The 18497-nt window shown below is 40.2% G+C and overlaps 1 protein-coding gene across 2 annotated transcripts in view; it reads left to right on the forward strand.

Moving 5' to 3' along the window:
• Positions 1-17036, forward strand: part of KIAA0319 (KIAA0319 ortholog) — a 56079-nt gene extending 39043 nt beyond the window's left edge. The window contains exons 12-21 of one of the 2 annotated variants that reach the window (XM_052803276.1): positions 732-864; positions 1758-1906; positions 4324-4475; positions 5599-5737; positions 6948-7107; positions 8445-8587; positions 9960-10082; positions 11507-11597; positions 13632-13720; positions 14593-17036. In XM_052803276.1, coding sequence (XP_052659236.1) covers positions 732-864; positions 1758-1906; positions 4324-4475; positions 5599-5737; positions 6948-7107; positions 8445-8587; positions 9960-10082; positions 11507-11597; positions 13632-13720; positions 14593-14771 — 1358 coding nt within the window. In that variant the 3' untranslated portion in view covers positions 14772-17036. Of the gene's footprint in view, positions 1-731; positions 865-1757; positions 1907-4323; positions 4476-5598; positions 5738-6947; positions 7108-8444; positions 8588-9959; positions 10083-11506; positions 11598-13628; positions 13721-14592 lie in introns of both variants that reach the window. The other variant, XM_052803191.1, reaches the window with a different exon arrangement.
• Positions 17037-18497: the final 1461 nt, after the last annotated feature.

Consider the following 18497-nt stretch of genomic DNA (forward strand, 5'->3'; position numbering starts at 1 on the left):
TGTTGCATATTACACATCTTTTTGTAGATGACCCCTTCTGGGAAAACTTTACAGCAGGCATTTACTGCAGAAATCAAGAACATGAATTTGGAAGTACAGCATGTGGTGGTGCTTTTTAGACCCATTATAGTGTAGAACTAGAAAGATGTTATTGCTGAAGTCAGGTCTAAGGGTAAATAAATATCCAGGAAAATGGTAGCATTGCCAGCTTTACCATGCCAAAAAGGCAGAGGTTGAAAACAGAATAATAGGTTATATGTTTCTGCACTAAATTCTCAAAGGCTCTAAATCAGCATTAGTTTAGTGGTGTCGTGCTGACCTTGAGCAGCAGAAAACCTGGGCCATTATCTTCTTCAAGGGCAAAGAACCATATTCGTGTGGGTGGTTTTGAAAGGGATGCAGTGGTGGAACCAGGAGAATACCCTGCCACTCTTGTTATAAAACATTTCATACAATGCATTGAGCATGCTGCAAAATTTTTGGAGTGTGACTGTGCCTTCAGATATGACTGAAAAAAGGAAGTACTTGCTGTGGGATTTGGCTGATTGCAGAGCTGGTCTCTCCCACCTAGTATTTTCTGCTGGCTTGTGCACGTTATACCTGTGACTTGTACCTTTGAGCCAATGTATCAAATTTGTAATATAATATTCTGTGTAAAATCTTCCCTTTGATTGGCAGTCCTTGCCAGTAACTATCTTGCAAATGTCATATACAAAATACTATTTTTACAGAAAATAACAGTCCTCCAGTAGCAGTGGCTGGCCCTGACAAGGAATTGACCTTCCCGGTAGAAAGTACTACACTGGATGGAAGCGAAAGCCAAGATGACCAAGGCATTGTCTTCTATCATTGGGAAAATATCAGGTATCTAGAGACTTTACTAATCTCCAGTAAAATAGAGAACAAAGTGAAAGGGATTGGATGCCAGAGCCTCTTAGGCAATTGTGTTGTGTGATGCACTGTTTGAGAACTGCTTTGAGGATCTTCTTGCTCAGGTGGTAAAAGGGTAAGAGACAGGATTTTAAGTTCAACTTGCAAAGCTTAGGTGGTTTCTGCCTGTGTTTTGCAATGTGTCATTTTGAGTCCTAATGTTACAAAGTTAAGAGAAAAATGACAGGAACTTCCATGTCTCCTGTTAAAAAGCAAGTAACAGGCTTGGGTACCCTCCCGTAATGTACAAAGTCTTTCCATCAGTGCTTAGAACTAGGGTTTCTTAGTCACTTGTTTGTTGAATAATAAAGTAAATTGACAATCTGTTTAGCCTGAGCTTTCAATAGGAAGTGACTAAAGCACTCTTGAATTATGACTGAAAATATTTTATAAAAGTTTGTAATTGTATGTTTATGTGCAAAACTAATTGATCCTTAATGAAATGACAAGGTATTGGCTTATGCAACTGTCATATCTATGGTGCAGGAAAAGGTGTGCTGGCACCCTGTACATGTTGTGAGTGTCTCTTAGAGCAGCAGTGTTTGCATGCCGCTGTGAAATAGAACAGTGAGGAGGTTGAACTTCTCAAGTGCATTTTCTACTCTTCTAATAACTGGGTATGAGATGCTTGGGTGCTTTGAATGTCTTGAAAAAATGGATTTATGAATTCTCTGAACTAAACTCATGTCTTATAGTTCTTTAACCATCAGTGCTTATAGCGGTAGTAGAACTACAATATACATAAAAGCAAATTGCATGAGTGATGCTGCTGAAAGAACAATTTGGCTGGCTGTGCAGGATTATTTTTCTGACCTGTTTTGTTTCAGTGGACCAAACTCTGTACAGATGGAAAATGGTGACAAAGCAATAGCAACTGTGACTGGTCTTCAGGTTGGTACCTATCGCTTCAGGCTGACCGTGAAAGACCAACAGGGCTTAAGCAGTGCATCCGTGCTATCTATTACTGTGAAGGAAGGTAAGCCTAGCTGCTGCTGCTTAGGATATGGTAGGCAACTCGCCAGTTAATTCCCTTACTAACAGTAAATAAATAAAGGAAATTGGAACAGAAAGGGATAATGTATTTGTTGTTATATTTCAAGGGTATTCAAGAAGAGTTACTGCTGTTTTGTAATAAAGTAGTATTGTGAGTGACCAGTAGAGTTAACTTTGCTTACTGCAGGCTTTTTAAAAGTTAAATATATGCAGAATTAGTTGTAATAAAAATGCTCCAAAATACTGTTTTTGACCATGGTGTGTCTACTTCATTAAGAGGATATGTTTTTATTTTCTTCTCAAAGTTAAGCTTTGAGCAGAAAAGCAATTTTACTGTGGGTTTTAAGCAACATCCAAGAAGTGAGGTCTCAGAGTATACCAATTTCTACTTAAAAACTTAATGTTAAAAGACCTGTATTTATTTTGGTTTTTTGATACAGAGAAACAGTTGCTGTGGTGGTTTTTTTAATTTTTTTTTTTTTCCCCCCAACATGCATGCTGTGGAAGACGCTTTAGGATAATACTACCTATTGTACGAGATCATAGAATCATTTAGGTTGGAAAAGACCTTTAATATTATCAAGTCCAACCGGAAACCTAACACTGCCAAGTTCACCACTAAACCATGTCCCTAAGCACCACATTTACATGTCTCTTAAATACCTCCAGGGATGGTGACTCAACCACTTCCCTGGGCAGCCTGTTCCAATGCCTGACAACCCTTTCGGTGAAGAAATTTTTCCTAATATCCACTCTAAACCTCCCCTGGCGCAACTTAAGGCTGTTTCCTCTCATCCTATCACTTTTTGGTTGGGAAAAGAGACCAACCCCCACCTCACTACAGCCTCCTTTCAGGTAGTTGTAGAGAGCGATAAGGTCTCCCCTCAGCCTCCTTTTCTCCAGACTAAACAACCCCAGTTCCCTCAGCTGCTTCTCATAAGACTTGTGCTCTAGACCCTTCACCAGCTTCGTTGCTTTTCTGACAGAGGTACTGTCAGGTACTTCTGACAGATTTCGTAGCTTTGACTTACGTTGCACCCTCAAGTTTGCAGGTGGTGATAATCCAACCATCTTTTGCCTCATGTTGTTCCTTAAGGAGGGATTTTAGCAATCACCATAGGCCTATGCCTCCTTTCAAAGAAGGTGGTGTAATAACATTCTAAATCTTGTTTGATCCAGAGTTTGGCTTTCTGTTGAATACCTTGTTTTTTGAGAGGAGCAGTGCACTCTGGCTCTGCAAGTGTGGTACCTATACCACTTATGAAATGATAGTAGAGTTGCATTAGAATTTTAGTTGCTGACTTTCTTCAAAACAGTGCAGCCTTGTTTCTTTTTCACTTGGTATCACTGTAGAACAAATGAATCTTGGAGAAGAACCTGGACTCAGTTTTAGCCATGTGCATCATTGGCTGAACTGTTTCAGAGTTTCATTTAGGAGTTTAGTCAGAAACACATGGCAACAGCTCTGCCCAAATGTGTCCCATGGTCTCATTCATGCTGTGAAGTGTAGCCACAGTATGTACTGACTACAGTCACAGGTTCAATATTAAAAATATTGAGTGCTTCAATACCCAAGTTTAATCAACTGGTTTATTTGGAAGCGACAAGGAGATCATTTGTATCACAGAGGACTCTATGCTGTTCTAAAGAATAGAGTTACAGCCAATGCCCTGGAGATCTGCCCAAAATTGAATTATTTATGTCCAACCTAATATTCAGAACAGCAAGGTATTTCACTTAGCATCACAGCTTCCTGGAGCTCTGTCTTACCACTTGTGTTCTAAACAAAAGTCAGTGATGTCTCGTTTCTGGAAGGAGAATGCGTTCATGTTTCTTTGGTGTTTTTTGGCCATACTCCCAATGCATGCCTTAATTTCACTGCTAGCAGCGAAGCAGAAAGCATTCGGGAACTGGGTTTACTCTAAATTTCCTGATTACACTTTGCCTAAATACAGGCATTGTGAAGATACAAAACCTTACACAAGCTTCTGTTGGGTAGTTAGTGATTCTCAAGATGAGAAGAGCCTAGCATGGTGTTCTCATGCTGGGCTGTGTTTCTAAGTAGGCAGGAAAATCTTTTTGTTTGACCGGGAAGATCTGACACTTAAGTTATTGTGAAACTAAGTACCCCACAATGCTTTTTGAAAAAGATCTTTTTGGATGGTACCTCTTATTGGTATTTTCCTCATAGTGCAGCTCTGTTTTTGTCAGGTTGTAATAATCCAGGAGCCAAATTCTCTATACCCACTCATCCTTTCCCTGTACCTTTGAGATGAGATTCTGTTGTTACTGCCTGTAATCATCAGGTAAAGAATTGCAATGTGGGTGTCTCGGCAACGGCATGTCACATTTTGCATGTTTTGAAAGCAAATCCTTCTCCTCCACTATTTTTATGGCTAGAAAACAACAGTCCACCCCGGGCGCATGCTGGTGGGAAGCATGTTCTAGTGCTTCCAAATAACTCTGTTACCTTGGATGGCTCAAGGTCTGCTGATGACCAGGGGATTGTGTCGTATTTGTGGATTCGGGATGGTCAAAGCCCAGCAGCTGGGGTAAGTTTATTGAAGGTTATAATGAGTCAAATTCGGCTCTTGTTATGCATGTAGCATCCCTGTAGCAGGGCAAGCAGGTATGACTCATAAGATGCTATGAGGCATGGTGTCTGTTTCTGGTTCGTTTCCCCTGCTGTCTCTAATGCTTTGGTTCACAGGGCTTGTGATATTTTCAGTACAGCTATAGAATGTGGTAGCTAAGTAAGAGGGCTGCAGCAGCGTGGACTTAGTTGGGAAAGACTTGAGACAGAAGAATAAAGTTTTGTCTCTTAAAGAGTAATTGGTGATAGTACCAAGCTAATGTGTTTGAGAGAAGAATCATCTGAAATCCAAATATTCCAAAGGAGGAAGGGTCTGAGAGAGCAAGAAGTACCGATAAAGACTAAGGAATCATGTCTGGTGCCAGATGAGGCGAAACTTGCGCTTTAAGTTAGAAATGGTGTTTGGCGCTAGGTGTATAGATACTTTGCCTGGCAGACCACAGTGAGTAGCCTGCATCATTAGGGCAGTGGAATCTGCTCTCCCAGTGGGGCCAGACAGCAGAAGTACCTCATGATAAACTGAAGTTCATATGTCAGCTACTAAAGCTGTGATTAACTTCTTTTGCCTGTCTGCAGAAAGTGTTGTGGACTGCTCTTTGCAGTTAGGAAGATAGTGGCAAATCAGCAAGAACTGGGAGAGGAGAAACAGCAAAATGATAACAAAGCTTCTAGAAGTAATTCACATTAGAGTATGAGGTTGAGCTTAAATATAGGTGGCAGATGGTAGTTGGAAATACATGAACTCCAAGGAAAGGAAACAATTTGGGAGTTAAGAAAGCAGAACTAACGATACTGGAGTAAAATTGAGAAATAATAATGTAACTGTCTCAGATTTTCAAGCAGATGAGTACTTAAGAATGTCAGCTGTTTTGTCTGGGGTTCTTTTTTAATGAAAACATCCATACTGTGCAGCATCCTCATTAACTGCCACTTCCACATTTGCATTACTCTGCTATAAACTGTGGGTAGGTTTGTCTAAAAGCCAAAGCAAGAACTCACACTGTCATACCAGATACCTGACTTGATAGTGACACCTGCAACTTTCTCTGAGGGTATAATCATCCCGGTACCTTTTTTTGCAGGATGTGATCCATGGCTCAGACCATGAGGCAGTACTGCAGCTAACTAATCTGGTGGAAGGAACCTATACTTTTCACTTGAAAGTGACTGATGCTAAAGGAGACTCAGATATTGATTCAGCAACTGTTGAAGTGCGGCCTGGTATGACAATTAAAAGGTCATCGATACGTTGTGAATACCTCATCTTTGTTCTCCTTTTCACTTATTTATTTCAGTAGTGACAAGATTCTCTCAAGTTAAAACACAAAGCAAACAGGTCACTCTCTTCCTACCTTCTTATTGTTCTCACAATAGGCCTGAGTGTGTGTCCTGGTTTAGAAGACATGTCAGAATTCTTAATTACCAATTACATCATTGCCTTACTGGAAGCATAAATAAATAAAAATTGTACTTCCTAGTTAATATTTTCATTAGGTTTTTGTTGCTTTTCATTCATTGTAGGTTTTTGTTTCTTTTTTCTGGTTGTTAATCAGTTTGGCCAATGGAAAGAGATGGGAGCTGAGCATTAAGTTTAGGTACAAATGCTGCTTGTTTTCCTTCTTTCATCCTGAATGACAAAAACAAACCTCAGAATTTCAGGTTTTTTTAAATTGTCTTTTCATGGTTTGATATTACTCATATGTATTACCTGTTTTCAAATGCAGGATAAATGGCGATGTGATAGAAGCATAAGTTGAGATTTCAGGAAATGAGTCTGAAATCCTGGGTCTGTCAGAGATTTCTTGTCTGTCTGGTTCCTGGGCAATGATTTTATTTGTTCCTCGCTTTATTGTTGAATGTAGTCACAATAATTGGCTCAGGATTCTCACTGGATATCTGTGAAGCTTGTTTTGTTTGCAAGGCACTCTAGAAGTTCGAGTATTATTTAACAGAACCCTTAGTTTGTGAAGGTAAACATATTTGATATTTCTCAAATTGACCGTCCTCATTTAGACTTCCTCGCGCAGTCTTGCATGCTACCATATGAGTCCCTCTTTGCCTCCCTTTTTCTGGGTGGTAGCCAGTAAGAGATAACTAGCAGAGAACTTAAGAATTAGACTCACCTAGTCCTTACCTCTGACCTTAAGATGGGACTTAGGGGGAACGGAAGGGGGATTTAGAGGAATGGAAGCTGTTATTCTGCACAGAAATGTGTTAGTGCTGAACTGAAGTACACACTGAAGTACTTTCAACTGATAAGCTGGGTTGCTATCTTAGGACCCACCAGGTTTGTTTCAGAGGGAATGTGAAAATGGGTCTTATGCAGGAAAATATAGTATTAATAAATACTTTTGAGTACTGCATGTTGTCTTCAGTTGCTACCGAAAGATTTGCCAGGCTCTGAAAGAATAGCATGTTCTTCTTCTGTCAGATCCCAAAAGGAGTGGTCTGGTGGAGCTGATTCTGCAGGTTGGAGTGGGACAGCTGAGTGAACAGCAGAAGGACACCCTGGTGAGACAGCTGGCTGTATTGCTGAATGTTTTGGATTCAGATATCAAAGTTCAGAAGATACAAGCCTACTCAGATATAAGGTACAAAGATATCCTGCTGTGTCAGGAAGATTTGTGACTTTCATTGACTCTGTCACAGCTCATAATTAGTTGCAATAATCTTTTCTAAGACAACAACAACAAAAAATGCTATAGGTCTCAACAGTGTATACTTTAAAAGGTGACTTTCTTTTGCTGTGGTAGAAAAATTGATGAAGTAAGCTCTCTGGAGGCTCAGAACTGAAGTGTTTTGGTTAAAAAAAAAAAAAAAAAAATTAAAAATTCTCCATGTTGGTTTTTTTTATTTATTCCTTTAAAGAAAGCGTGTGCATATATTTTGGTGTCTTTGTTCCATACAGTACTATTGTTTTTCCCAAATGCTGGATGGAGTGAGACAGACAGACTTTCTCACAGTGAAGCAAGTATTGTATTTCAAAATAAGGTTCCAGCTATATCTGATCAAACCTGGTTTATTCCCCTTTTCTTCTACTTCCTCTCTAAGGTTTTGATATTCCAATTATTTTATAAACATTTTCCCAGGTAACTGGTGATGAAAATCCATTTTTTGCAGAGAAAACTACACAATGAATACTTCTACCTGTGGTATCTTACTGTGAAGTAGAAATACCCCCTCTACTTGTAGAGGGCTAGAGGTGGCTATGTGCACCCAGGGAAGCTTACCAGCATGATTGGTAGAACCTGTTGACCCAAGTGATCTTTAAATTACTTCTTGTTAACTATTTGGTAATTTAAAATCCATTTTGGTGTCTGTTTAGCTGTTGGGGAACCTCTTAAAATTTAAAAACAAACTGTTTGGAAAATCTAGCTTTCATAGCTATGATATTTTTAATCACAGCTTCCACTTACTGCTTTTCAGATAAAGATGTTCCCTTATGTGTCTGATACAGGATGAGATCAACACCATCCAACTTAAAAGGCGGGGCGGGGGGGGAGTGGCTCCCACGTGAAGTTCTCTGGCTCCCTTGCTTCTGAGCTTTTCCTCCTCTTAAATTCAGTTTCCTGAAGTTACTCAAACTGCTTCAGAGTGCTTTGTGACAGGTTCTAGATGAGAGTGGGGAAAGCAAACGTATACATACTACTCTTAAAGCGAGAGTCAGGAAGACCAAGGAGGGAATTACATTTGCTGTTGTCCTCACCTTTATTCTGTGAAACTGAAAAGCCAGAGAACTGCTGGTGCTCCCAGCTCAGAATGAAGTCCATGGCACCTGGATGGAGTTGACTGATCCATGGACAGAGTTCCCTAATCTTTTATCAGTAGTGGCATTTGCTTTCCAGAAACAAAACCAGAGGCTGTAAACTGAATGCCTGACAAAAGTGATCTTTGACAGCAGTCATGACCTTAGCTGTTCTTTCTGCAGCACCGCGGTTGTGTTCTACGTGCAGAGTGGGCATCCTTCCAAGGTGATCAAGGCATCAGATGTCTCGCGAACTCTGCATTTGCAGCTTTTAAAAGAGAAGGCTGACTTTCTGCTTTTTAAAGTCCTGCGGGTTGACACGGCTGGTATGTTTTGGATTGTGCTTGCTCATCTCGGAACTTTGCAGGCATTTGGCTAATGTGACACCTGGAAACAGTGCGTGAAGGCCTTCTGTCTGCCATCAGGTGTCTGGGCTTTGATGTAGCTTTCCGAAAGATGACATTGAAGACAATACTTAAAATGCTTGTTTATTTGTGGTAGACTTGTGTTCTTTTAAAAGGTATCTGTAACAGCAGGCAAAAGAACATCTTAATCTCGGCTGCATCAGGAAGGCCTTGGGAATGAGGATAAAGATACCCCGCTTATACCATCTTTTGTTGGAAGATGGGCAAAACTTAACATAGCCATAATATAGAATGTTTCATGTCTCTGGTTCCTTCATGGCTTTTAGCGTTCAGTAATAGGCCTGTAATGTAACTTGGTTTTGTCCGTCTGTATCGGGCAAAATGGTCAGGTGATCACTGTGTTGTAACCTAGTCTTCTAATATTTGCAACGTAGACAGGCCGCTGGGGTTTCTTATAATGAACTTTTTCTTTTTCCCCAAAAGATACTTGGACTTCTAAGCCTATTTTAAACTTCAGTAGTAATGTGAACCCTTTATGAGACTCAGATATTACAGATATGGCTTTTCCATAATTTAAAATCAGGACATAATGATGCAAATGCAAATAAAATGAGCAAGCTCTGGCAATAAGAGTCATTGATTCTGTAGTAAATTCTGTCTGTCTTTATCTGGTGAAAAGGACTGTTGTTCTATTGTAAATGTACTTGGATTACGAAAACGTGTAGGTGTCACTTGAAAATATGCATTAACATTTTTCTTGACATAGCAAATCTGCTACTCTAAGTTTTAAGGAGAATAACTTTTTATTTTAGTCTGATATGATGCATTGATCTGGCAATAGCTACTACTGTAAGCATATAAGGTATGTAAACGTTCTGAGCTCAAATACTGTAATTCAATTTTGAAATACTGAAATACACTAGCTTATTGGTATGGTGCTTGTCTTCTAGTACCTGAGACTGCTGATATTCCCTAGTTCTCAGGGTTCTTCTTCTCAGAACTTCTCAGAAGTTCTTAACATATGTCATAAAGGAGCAGGTCTGAATTCCACAACTTCAACTCATGTTTATTTCTGATTAGAATAAACTGTTCTTGACTTGCATACAATTTCAATATTGTATGCATAAGATGTATTCTTATATTTCTCTTCACAGCCAGCAGTCTGCTGAACTGTAAATCTGTTTAACACATAACACCAAAGGAAAGGGAGATTTTTAAAAATATCAGAATGTTAAGAACTAGATGCCTTACTACCAATCTGGTCTTGCAGTAAGAGGGTGCGTGACAAGTTGTCCATCTACACAACTGACCCTATGTTTGGTTTTGTTCTTAGCCTGTCTTTTAAAATGCTCTGGACATGGACACTGTGACCCCATAACAAAGCGCTGCATTTGCTACCAGCTGTGGATGGAAAACTTGATTCATCGTTATCTAAATGATGGAGAGAGTAATTGTGGTGAGTTTGGGTATTGTGGGATGTATTTCAAGAATAACTCATCATCTCGTTAGGCTGTTGATTATTTGCTGTCAGAATGGGGACAGTACTTAGGAGGTAGATGCTGAGGGAAGACTAAAAGAGTCTCTTTGTTTTCCAGCCCAGCAATATCTTTCTGTAGAAAGTTTCTTGAATAACGTCTTGAAATTATAATATCTTGGCAGTAGTAGCCTATATTTAAAATATTTTAAAAGTTTAAATTTTAAAAAGTATCGCTATTTGAGGAAAAAAGCGTGAAAACTTTGTTATGGGAGAGAGAGCTTGCAACAGTTGGGGCCAGTTGGAAGGGTTGTTGACAGTGTGAGCATTGCAAAGCTTTTGAGTAGTATTCATCTGATTATTGGAAAGCTGAAAAAGAGGCAACGACTTAGATTCTCTGAGTCAGTGATTGATGCTTCTATGCCAGAAGTATGATCTGACCTAAGGACAGAAAACACCAGTGTTCTGGACTAACCAATATAGTCACCTTTAATCATGCCAAAAAGCTGAGGTTTTAATCTCACTCTTTGTTTCAGTTTTCCTGTTGTGTCTGGGAAATGCAATTTAGTTTCACCAGCTTAATCATGTCTGTATTCTGTGGCACACCTAACATACTAGCTAAGCCTCTCTATTTCAAGTATTTAACAGTTTTAATTTAACTAGATTGGTCTTCTGCATAAGTTGAAATAAAGCTCAACTCTTAGTACGGTGCAGGCTTGGAGACATTTGCTGAGTGATGTGCTAGTCTTCAAGTAAATCTATAGAAATTTATAAGGAGTTTGCTACAAGCCATTAAGTAACCATGGGCCATGTGTCTGTTAGTGAGCGAAGACTAATTGACCAACCAAAAGGGACAGTAGGTTTTAAGCCTGAGGCTGGGACCTCCTGCAGCCCTGCCCTTGCTGTGTTGTTCCATAGTGTAATAACAACACTGAAACAGTGAGTATACACACGTTGGAGTTCACATTATTGCACATCTCTGTATTTTTCTCATGTTTTCCTGAATTTACAAATGTAAGCTTGCAGGTAGAAGGATCTGTCTCTAATCAGCTGCTCTTTTAAAGCACTACTAAAATGCCAGTCCCAGAGTACACCTATGTTTATTTCAGGTAGAGAATAACAACTGAGGTGGTAACCATGCCCTCTTGAGTTTCAGTTCCCACATAAACTTCTGATGTCTTGGGATGGTAGAAGGTATTGGAGTGGAAGGACATTTTCAAACGTGCACTTTCAATCTGGAAGATTAAGAATTTTTAGGGATTCTTCTGAGAAGATGAAGGTGCTAAGTTTTCCTAAGTTCCTGTTGCCACTCCCTGTTCCTCAGGATTGGTTATTTTAATAGAGTTGTATTAGAAATTATCCTATTCTTATTACTTTACAAAGCACTGTTGTGTTTCTTTTTTCAGAGTGGAGTATACTCTATGTGACTGTATCTGTTTTTATTTTGATTGTGGTCATGGTAGGGCTTGCCTGGTTCTGCATCTGCTGCTGCAAAAGGTACATGATTTGTGTTTCTTTTTGATGGGGTATATGCAAAAACTGCAGACAACTGCCCACATTTTAGTCCAGGCCTTAGCACTAAACCACTGAACTGTTTTCAGACACGTGAGGAGCTGCCTGTAGTTATTTCTGTATAGACACACTTTTGTTGAAAAAAGGAGTGTCCATTTGTGGCTCTGTGCTCTTCTGCATTTTAAAAACCAAAAAGCTCATATTGGAATATCTTTCATATTAAGAGATAATTTATGTTAAAACTCTTGAGAGTATACTGCACATCTTCATGGTCTCCCACTGAGTCCTCCAGGTACTCCATGCTAAGGAAAATAGAGGCACACCCTGAAGGTCGCTGGTGTAGGAGTGTTCTGGGTGATGGGAAGGGAGCTGCTCCCAACCTGCTCTCTCCCTTGGACAGGAAGGGTGGACATGGGGGCTGTGTCTGGCTGCCAGGCAAGGAGTACTCCAGTGATCTCAGTCACACAAACTTCTTGCTTCCTCTTTACTTAAACAGTTTTGCCTACTACTGTATGTCGTTTCCCTCTCTGCCCAGTCTTTCCTAGTGAGCTGGTAAGAAATTCTCTTTCAAGTGACAAGCCCCTGCAAGTTCTGTCACTAGAGCAAGTGTTTTTGCTGCTGCTCAGCAAATAGATGGCTTGTTCAGGTGTTAGCAAAAATGAAACGCTGTCAAAATCTTTCTGGATTTTCAACTCCTTCTAGGTTGTCTTTGCAGTATGTAAAGGATGCTGTTTGAAATGCGTGGGAGTTGATATTGATTTCCTTTTTATGGTTAAAGGAACTGTGCTGTTAGTAGAAAGGTTTAAATAGAAGTGCGTTCCACTCCACCCCCACAGTGTGGGGTGGAGTCGCACAGGCTTGTGTGGATTTGATGATAAAGGGACTGTTTATGGAGTTCAGCTGCTTCTGGCCTTTGTCCTCATGTGGCTTGTGCCAGAGAGTGAGGACTGGTTGATACAGATACATGTGAAAAAGAGGAGAGAAATGCTGCACAGGACAGAATGGCAAGAGATGCCCTTTGCCTTGTGGAAACTACAGGAAAAAGATATGCTGTAGTCCAAGTTTTGGCTGGAGTTTTGGAGGTTTTAAAGGCTTTGTTGAATTGCTGAATGAACTCCCTATTTTAGAAGACTGTAGAGGGGATGCTGAGTGGCTGGCTATTGCTGTAATGTTGGCTGAGCAGTAGTAGGTGGCTTCTCCACTGTGAACCGTGCAGTCTGGGTGGGAGTGCTTCTCCAGACATTGCCAGAGTCAACGCTTGCCTTGATAAAGGGCATGTGTCGTTGTCTATGCCCACCCCGCCCAATCCTTTGTTCCCTCTCAATGCAATACAAACAGTTCTGTGTCTGTTCCTCCAGCTCCACGACTTTTCCTTCTGTATTAATGAGCAGATGAGTTAACTCCTGCAGATAGCTGAAACTTAACATAGAGATGATAATGTTTGCAGCATTGTGGAAGCAGATGCTGGGGAAGGATTTAAATGAAGAAAGAACAGGTGGGGCTTCGTCTACAGACTAGTAGGGCTTTGTCCCTACATACATATGAGGGAGCCAATCTCCATTTTTGTCTGGTCTTCTCTGTAAGCATAACTAGACAAGCACCAGTTTTGGGGTTTTGTTTTTTGGTTTTGGGGGTTTTTTAACTGAGAGGATTGAATTGGGGACTAACCGATTCTTAGAGAAATTTTATTCGGAAACAAATGAATATGTGTCTACCTTGTGTCGAGTTAGTGTGTTGAAATTGAACAAACTGAACTCCTGTGGCCTAGGAAAGCAAGTCAATCTTTCTTGCTTTCTTCATCTTTGTATATCAGAGAGAAAATAAACTATACTCTCTGATCCAGATTGTACAGCTGCTTTATACAGGTATAAACTGGAACAACTCTTTTTAAGTGGAGGTGAGAAAGTACTACGAGGTTCTGTATATTGGGGTATGTAGCTATGTGTATGAAAAGGGAGAGGGAACAGATTTATATGTGTATGTGAGAACTAAATGTCTTTTGTGGTAACTTTTTAGCAGAAAGAGGACAAAGATAAGAAAGAAAACAAAATATACCATCCTAGATAACATAGATGAGCAGGAGAGAATGGAGCTACGACCCAAATATGGTAAGCACTATCTGTTTCAGCTGGAAACTCATCCACCAAGCTTACAGTTCATGTATTTGAATTGCCATCTGCAGTCAGGAGGAGCCCAGAAGCTGGCCTACAAGTTTGGGAATGGCAGAGGCAAGCATAGACAATGAAATGGTTGGGGGAGAATCACCTCATTTCTTTCATGAGGCCTTGGGCTCAGCCGCTTCTCTAAGCTTCTTCATTAATCTTAATTTAGAACATCTAATTGTCCCACAGACTTCCTCCATGTAACCCCTCCTCCCCTGCACGCACTTTAATTCAGAGCTGTTTTTATGGCTGCACAGCAGTTCCCTTCTGGTCCATTAGTGCCCTGTTAAACATCAGTAGACTTCAGCTGCTACCCTCTGTTCACATATATTTTGATTTACCTGAGTTTCAGTTTTTATCAGGGGAAATACTGGAATCCAGGGAAATAAAATCATCCTGAGAAACTGCTGTCCTAGAAAGACAGGCATAACGTTTCTGTAGAAACTGTGACCTTTCCTTGCCACTCGTGTTAATCAGATAGTCGAGTGGGCAGACTAATTTCCAGATTCAAGCTATTAAAAGTACATTAGCTATGTACTAAGGTCATCTAATTGTTTTGGATTTAAACGCATATATTCACATTTCAGAGCCATAAACTGATGGGCCTGCAGTGAAGTCAGAAGAGAATCTGCCCGACAGTATATGGTACCTCCTAAGCCAGTTTTTGTATCAGTGGTGGCAGTGGTGCACGCTCTTACGCTGGATTGCAGAGAATGTTTTCACTTATCTTTCATATCACAACAGAGGAGAGGATAGTTAGTTGTTACTAAGAAATGAAACCTTTCTAATGAGCTTGGTTTTGCTTTTTTTATTGTCAGGTATAAAACACAGAAGTACAGAACACAACTCTAGTCTGATGGTCTCGGAGTCAGAGTTTGACAGCGATCAGGACACTATCTTCAGCAGAGAAAAGATTGAAAGAGAGAATCCTAAAACCCTCACGAATGGATCCATCAGAAATGGAATTTCTTTCAACTACAGCTCCAAAGACAGATAACTGAATGAGGGTAAAAGCACAGAACATGCTGGTCCAACACATCTGAAACATGTTGGCCCATCTCTGTTTTTCCAGAACCAAAAGCTTCCTAAAATATCAACTAATTGCAGGTGAAGGGGTAAACTTCTAGCACAGTTATGGGAAAGAAGGAGGAAGGATTAGATGGTCAGCTAACTCCTCTTGTCACCATTATAGGAACAAGGAAAACCACATCTTATTTCTTGCATGTTCCGTGCTGAATGTTTGTCTGAACCTCAGAAGGCCTTTTTTTCTAGTTTTACAAAAAGAGCCAGGGCTGTTACGCTACTAACAAAGGTAACTGAGATGCATACAGGTTCATGTCCTGTGCTCCTGTCTCTCTCTGAGAAGCAGTGTGATTGTGATGCTGACCTAAAACAGCAAAAGCCAATATAGATAAATTCCCTTACAACTATAGAGAGCAATATGTGACCACAGGCTCCATCTTCATTTTCAGTTTAGTTTGGGGACACAAAGAGAGCATTTTAGTGCATTGTATTTATCTCTGACTGTGCTTTGTGACTTCCTTTTCTAGGGTAGTGCTCATCAGATGGAAATGTCTTTATTTCCAAAGGAAGTTTACAATTAGCAGTTGCACTTAATCAGCTGTAAAGTAATGAGATACATCTGGGTCCTGTATTATGCAATGTTCCTTGTATTTACATAGAAAATATGGTGCCTGCAGGGAAGTCCAGCCTTAGGTTGCTTCTGTAATGATGAAGGTGCTTTTGGCTCTCTGGAGTCTGCCACGTTCAGCCAGGAAACAGTGGCAGAAAGGCAGGAAGGGACTTAGTTTGAGAAGCATTTTGAGCATCCCAAACAAACTTTTGCTTAGAGAACGCTTTTCAGGAGCTCTGGACCTTTTAAGACTGAACCCTCAGCTGAGATGAGTTTTCATGTGTCAGCCTCAGCGCTCAATTAAAATGCGCCAGGTATTTGTGTAGTGAAATGCTTGTGGCGAAATACCGTATATGGAGCGGGAGGTTCAACACCTGCCTTCATTGTCATGGGAACTGGTACTGAGGAAGGTTTTAGCTTGAACATTAGATTGTTTTACATTTTCCTCTGTGGCTATTCAGTGACTAGATGTGTTGGCCTAAAGAGATCCCTTTAGGTGTTTGGGAAGGGTAGCTCTGTTGGAGTTCTGATGTTCTTGTTCACAATCTGGATAGTTTCTTTACAGCACGCTTGTTGGGCTTTAAAGCCACGCCCCCAATACTGTTCTTGAAATCCCAAACTGAAGACTTGGCTTTTATACATAAGCCTCACTTGTGGGGGCATCTGTGTCGGTGGTACTGTCTGGCCATGACATCAGCCTTTCCTGGGGGTCCTTTACTGACATGCTGGAATCTTGGGCTGAGCTGGAGGAATGATGTGTTCTCATGGAGAAAATACTCCTCTGGGAATATTTTGGACAGTGTTTTGGGGTTTTTTTTGTTTTTTTTTTAATTTGGTGGTGGAGAATCCATTGACAGAGAAGGGTGGAACAGTATAGAGATCAAGGGGTGTGGATGAGAAGGGTCAGGGAGAGGACATAGCCCACCTCCGTCATGAGGAATAATTTGGTGGAGAATTTGGGGGCTTTCTCCATCCTTTCATAGAAGACCGACACAAGAGAGTAGTTGGGTTGAACACTGTGGCTTTTGTGCTTCTCTTGGTAACTGAGTTGGGCAAAAGTCAGAAGAACTGTCTAGGTTGGAAGGAATCAGTAGTCAAAAGTTGCAGCAACATGGCATGCTCATAACTGATTTCATACCTTTGATTCTCAAATGCAGCCAGCAACAGTCTCTAAGGCTACTAATGCTGCACTGAGGAGCATTTATCCTGTGCCCAGCCCTGCATTTCTCTGGAGTGCTGAGTGTGGCTGCAGGAGTCATAGTGGTGGGAGAGGCTGTGAAGAGGTAAAGAGGGCTAGTGCAAGTGTTTTCCATGTTTTTCCTATACCCACCAGCAAGATGCAGTATAAAAATGGTATGATTTGCTTTCTTCAGAAGCCAAGTTTTAACTATATGTGTATGGGGGTTTTAGGCTATTTATTGAAACAAATCTACTTTATGTCACCCTCCCCCTTCTTGAGTGTGTGTGTGTGTGTGTATACTTTTAAATAACTTGGTCAATAAAAGCAAAGCCAGCCTTTGATGTCTTTCAATGTCTGCTCCAGATATGTTAACATAATAATGCAGTGTTCACTTTAAAGGATTCCTGAAAAAAGTTAAGGTCCACTCAAAATACTATTTTTTTTTTTTTCCTTTTAAAATAAAAATGTTGGGCTTAATCTACTCTGCACAAATTCTCAAAATGTTCTAGCAGGAGTTATGCTCTTGGAAACATCCATTTTTTTTTTTTTTAAGGAAAAAAAACAAAGTTGCATAAGGAACTACAACTTTGTATTGGCCATGCTGCCATTAATGCTTCTGCTAAATACTGTATCCAGTGTGCCTTTATAAACTTATCTTTTAGGACATGTCAGTGCAGTCAGCAGTGTCCTTGTTTTGTGAAGTCAGTCACTTGTGTGTTCTGCGTTTATTTTACATTTTTAAAGCTGGTGCTGAAGCCTAGGAGGTTGTTCTTTCAAGGAATTAAAATTCAGACATCTTTTTTAAAAAAAAAACCAAAACCAAAAAACCTAAAAAACAATTCTCTAGTAAAACAGCTACAGGAACCATAAACCTGCTTTTCTCAATGCTGCAGAATTCCCAGGGCTATTCACAGACAGACACAGACGGCTCGGTCATAAGTTCATGTGCCATGAGAACGTGTGCTTGATTTGGTTAAGTATTTCTCACTCTAACCAACAAGAAACATTAGACCAATTTCTTACTGCATAAGGCCCTAGGAAGTGGAAGTTGCTTACTAAATTCTACTCTCTAGATGCTTTGATATCTACATTGCTAACAGTATTTTAGTTATGTTTTGAAAGTTGAATATAGTTTAAATTTTGAGCTGCTTCTAATTCTACTAGTTTGATTTTTTTGACCTCCTCGGAAAGAGAATTAATTCATCTTACATAAGATCAGGTGTGCTCTTAATATGAAACTCACACAGAATTGGAAAATAATAGGTTTTGGCTCTGTGAATTTGTGATGTCACTTGGCCAAGCATGATTTTGTCAGGAATTTAGGAGAGACTATAGCAAGTCTTGTATCTTGATTCAGTATAATTTTTATTTCTAGAGCTGTTGCTTTCTTACAGAATGTCAGGTCATACCTGGAATGAAAGGGTTGAAAAACTAGCTGTTAAGGTGCAAACACAACAGTAGAATTCTGATGCTAGCCTTCTGGTTTGGGTTATGGTGGGTTTGAAGCAGGTTGTCAGTCCTCACGTTTACTTCCACACACCGTTTTCTTTCATATACTGAAAAGGTGCTGGCAGCTTCTTTGTGAAATAGGGACGGGGATATTCCCAACAGTCTCATCTGCACTGAAAAGCAGAGAAGACCAGATATAGCTTGTCATGTATGGTTCAGAGTCCACTGAAAACAAAGAGTAAATTCAGTTTGGCACTGATAAGATACTGTCTCTCTTTGAAGGCAGACAGTGTGCTGGTACTTACAGTGCCTTGTAGCCTTGATGCAAGCACTGGATTTTAATTTGCATCTTGGTTTTACATTTATACATGCTGATGCATGCACGAGCAGAGATTGTCCAGCTATGTAAAAGGACTGCCTTTGTTTGCATTTTAAGGAAGGAGTATATTTTGGAAAAAAAT

The sequence above is a fragment of the Harpia harpyja genome, chromosome 1 (genome assembly GCF_026419915.1).
Source record: "Harpia harpyja isolate bHarHar1 chromosome 1, bHarHar1 primary haplotype, whole genome shotgun sequence".
Taxonomy (NCBI): domain Eukaryota; kingdom Metazoa; phylum Chordata; class Aves; order Accipitriformes; family Accipitridae; genus Harpia; species Harpia harpyja.